Source organism: Vulpes lagopus, chromosome 8, assembly GCF_018345385.1.
Source record: "Vulpes lagopus strain Blue_001 chromosome 8, ASM1834538v1, whole genome shotgun sequence".
In the NCBI taxonomy this organism is placed as follows: domain Eukaryota; kingdom Metazoa; phylum Chordata; class Mammalia; order Carnivora; family Canidae; genus Vulpes; species Vulpes lagopus.
This window is the reverse complement of record NC_054831.1, coordinates 47,037,073-47,040,741: the sequence shown is the minus strand read 5'-3', so window position 1 is coordinate 47,040,741 and position 3,669 is coordinate 47,037,073. Positions and strand designations below refer to the sequence as shown.

At 42.5% G+C, this 3,669-nt stretch overlaps 1 protein-coding gene across 1 annotated transcript; it reads right to left on the bottom strand.

The window, feature by feature from the left end:
- Window positions 1-215: 215 nt before the first annotated feature.
- Window positions 216-2,830, bottom strand: LOC121498019 (nuclear transport factor 2-like). The gene is made up of 2 exons (XM_041767943.1): window positions 2,213-2,830; window positions 216-537 (listed from the first exon to the last, which is right to left on the bottom strand). Exon 1 carries the CDS (start codon window positions 2,734-2,736, stop codon window positions 2,356-2,358), a length of 381 nt encoding a protein of 126 aa, XP_041623877.1. The 5' UTR covers window positions 2,737-2,830; the 3' UTR covers window positions 216-537; window positions 2,213-2,355.
- Window positions 2,831-3,669: the final 839 nt, after the last annotated feature.

The window sequence follows — 3,669 nt, the reverse complement described above, 5'->3', positions numbered from 1 at the left end:
CTCTATTTAGAAAGAATATTCTGGTTTATACCGATCTGACTCCCTTTGGAAAGGGAGAACCAAGCTCTTCCCCTGGTCGTCTGATGCGCCAGGGGCTCCAGCTTGTTGAGGTACACCAGTCATCAAGTATCCTCTCCCCAGAAACCTGAGTATGTCTGGGCTTGCTGGTGATGGGACTCACTTAATCTTTGGGGGAAAGGGATGCTTCTGGAGTATGCTGATGTTTTCATGAGAAGCAAAGGCAAGGCAAGGACTTGACAGCTGTTCTCTCCCCAAGCCACTTCCTCTGGCCCCTCTGGCAGGTATATCATCGTGTAGAGGGGCCATCGTTAATGTTTATTGTCTCAGCAGCTCCACAGTAAGTGTATACAACTACATCACAAATCACAAAATGTCTAATCTAGATTTACCACACTGATGAAAACAGCAGTTTCAGCCTTGAAGGGATCCAGTTCTTAAAGGCACCTCGAGGACTTCAGTTTTCAGAGTTCAAACAAGACGTCTGTTATCTTCTTGACCTGAATCCCTAGTGAAAAGCTAAAGATGAACAGTATCTGTATTAGCTCAAAGTTACAATTAAATGGAAAGCAAAATTTAGAACAATAGCAAAACCATGGATGTAGACCAGTTCACAAGAGTTATAAAACATTAGCAGCTCTGTAAATAAATAATGCTCCTGGCCAGAGTAAATAATTAGGAAGTATCTATCTTTGCATTATAAATAGCAGTAGAAATGAGAACATTCACTTATAAAAGGAATAGTCACTCCAGTACCTCAGTCTAATTAAAGACTAAAAAAATATAAGACATCTAGAAAAAAGAAATGTTTAGGTCACCACCAATCTATACTGATAAAAATCTTGGAGTAAGACTAAGACTATACCTGCTGCCCACAGTAATAATTTGCAATATCACCACTAGAATTGAGGCAATGTGCTGATAACTTTTGTGTGACATTGGAATCCCTTTAGTAAAATATGATAGATGTTCCTGGAAATGTGAAATGTCAAAGATGTCCTTGAGTGAGGAGCTTTCAAAAAAAAGAAATTATTTGATATATTTAAGCCATTTTAAAGGGAAGCTTGAAGTTCTATTGAAAAGATTAAATTTAGTAGAAAGTTCTAATTCAGAAGCATCAGATGAAAAGGAGTTTGGAATTCTTGAGATGGAGGGCAATGGCTAGGATAGTGAAGCCTGAAGCATGGTAACTCTTACTGTCACCCTTACACACACACACACACACACACACACACACATGCATATACAAGCATACACACAGACCACATAATAAAAACATATATATCAATTAAAAAATATGTCGTAATAGCCAACAATGGAAAAAAGAGATGCCTTAGTACCTGGGAGGCCCATTGGATGGGCAGAATTTGGAAAGGCTGGGATGAGTGGCTGGCTTCAGCAAGCTTGTCTGCAAGTGAAGCTTGGATCTTTTTAGTACATGGGTGAGATTAGCACCCCCCCCCCCCCAAGCAATCACCACCAGCAGCAACCCTCTGCTTCTTCTGCTCCTACCAGCCTCCAGATTCACTCCTCTTCCTGCCAAATGCCAAGACTCTCTTTATGAGCAGGAAGGGAAGGGTGAAGGAGGGGCAGGTAACAGGAGCTGACCTTGCTTTATCATCTTGAAAGAGGGCCACTAATGGGGCAACTGGCTAGCTCAGCTAGTAAGGCATTTGACTCTTAATCTCAGGATTGTGAGTTTCAGCCCCATGTTGAGGGTACATTTACTTTAAAAAAGAAGGAGGGCTGCTAAATAAGCCTCTAGAATTGTTTTGTTTTGTTTAAATGCTGGCACTCTAACAGGATATCAGGCATGACTCCTCATACTGGCACATAAAAAGAGAATAGGGTATATAACTATACCTCTAGCATAATGTATCAGCCTTTTAAGAAATTAAGTCCTATAAATACCTCAAGAAATTGTTTTTTTATTTCTTTTTTTTTAAGAATATTTTTGTGGTTTTATTATATCATGAGCCATTGAAACCTCTGAACAAATCAATATCTAGGCGGTGAGGCAGCTGCTTTCTCCTTCACTTCTTTGGGTTACTAGAGCAACTTGTCAGTAGATTAAAAAAAAAAAAAAAAGACAACCTTTTGCATTACTTAAGTCTTCCCAAGGCATGCGCTGGTACCACACAAACTTCTCCTGTCAGATGCAACTATTCTAGCATCCAAACATCATGCACAATACCTCGGTAGTAGCAGCGCACTGCGCCCGGTCCCACCGCAGCCCCGCTCATTTGTGTATGATATTTGGAGCATCTGGAGGAGTGTGAATAGTTATCAGGAAGAGGAGGGAGGAGGAAACAGCATGAGTGCCTGGCTGGGAAGAGGTCAGCCGAAGTTGTGCAGGGCAAGCCTGAACATGTCATTGGTGCAAACCCAAGCATCACTGATGTTCTTTAATAGGAACATCTGGCGGAACCCCATGATGGGGTCTTCATCAGCCTTGAGCTGGCCCACTACCATGCTGATGATGCAGCTATCTGGCGTGGGCTGATGGTCCTGTGCCGTGATGCTGTGCTGGATTTTCTGGAACCGAAGGCTAGACAACTTCACGATGGCAGCTTTCCCCTGGAACTGCTGTCCTTCCCACGTAAGGCATGACGCATCAATATAAATTGCGCCTAGTTGGGTTCTGTCGTTATCAAATAACCGGTAGTAATGCTGAATGAAGCTGGATGCAGTCTGCTCCCAAACTGGCTTGTCTCCCATTCTGGAGCGTCACCCGGCCTTGTTGAGACCCGAGGGGCTGGCGCGACGGTGGCAGCGGCGGCGGCAACCCAGCGCTGTTGTTTATTTCATACAAACACCCCTTCTTCTTCTTTATTGCTATACCATAGACTTCCAGAGTAATTTATTTTCTAGACCCCTCTTAGTGTATAGGGACCTGAGAACACATTGATTATAAAGAAACATTAATTGAAACGCATTTCCTGTGATTAGGAGTATTTCTCTGTTACTAAAGACTATCTACTCAAATCCCACAAAATGAAAATTTTAAACAGAATCCTTCTTTTCACCGTCTTAGGCTTAGATCCTGCTTAAGGCAAAGACAAACACTTGGTACAACAGACACTGCGCCTCTAAGCACGTTAGCTAAACGTCCTGCAAACATTCTGCTCCACTACCCTGACTTGACTGGCCTCTCCATTTCTTTTGTGTTCTGGGGAGCACAGAACTTTTGGCAGAGTTTTGGATCACAGTGGCCCAGGTATTAGAAAGGGATACCCACTAATGATAGTTCTTAATCTGCAAAAAGAAAACAAAACAAAAGAAAAACATCATGCTGAGTATTAAAATGCAAGTTTCACAGTGGCTTGAAATCCTGTCAAGGAAATAGTCAAGGGAGCAGAGAAATTGGTGGGCCATTGGGATAGGTGGGAAATGCTTTGACATGAAGGAAAACACCATTATCATCAGGACTTGCTGACATTTGACAAACACTGGGATGGGGGGTGGGGGTGGGGGTGGAGAGAAACTCTTGTCTGAGGCACGTCCTGACTTGAAGGGATCTGAAGAGAACAGATGCTGGAGATAGGTCTCCATGGGAATTCTGCTAAAAAGCAGTGGTTTTCAAAATGTGGTCCTGGACCAGCAGCATCAATATCATTTAGAACTTTTTAAAAACATTAACTCTTGGGCTTT

What these genes read in the sequence shown, in the direction of transcription:
- LOC121498019 (XM_041767943.1), bottom strand. Translation starts at nt 2,736, where the DNA reads ATGGGAGACAAGCCAGTTTGGGAGCAGACTGCATCCAGCTTCATTCAG.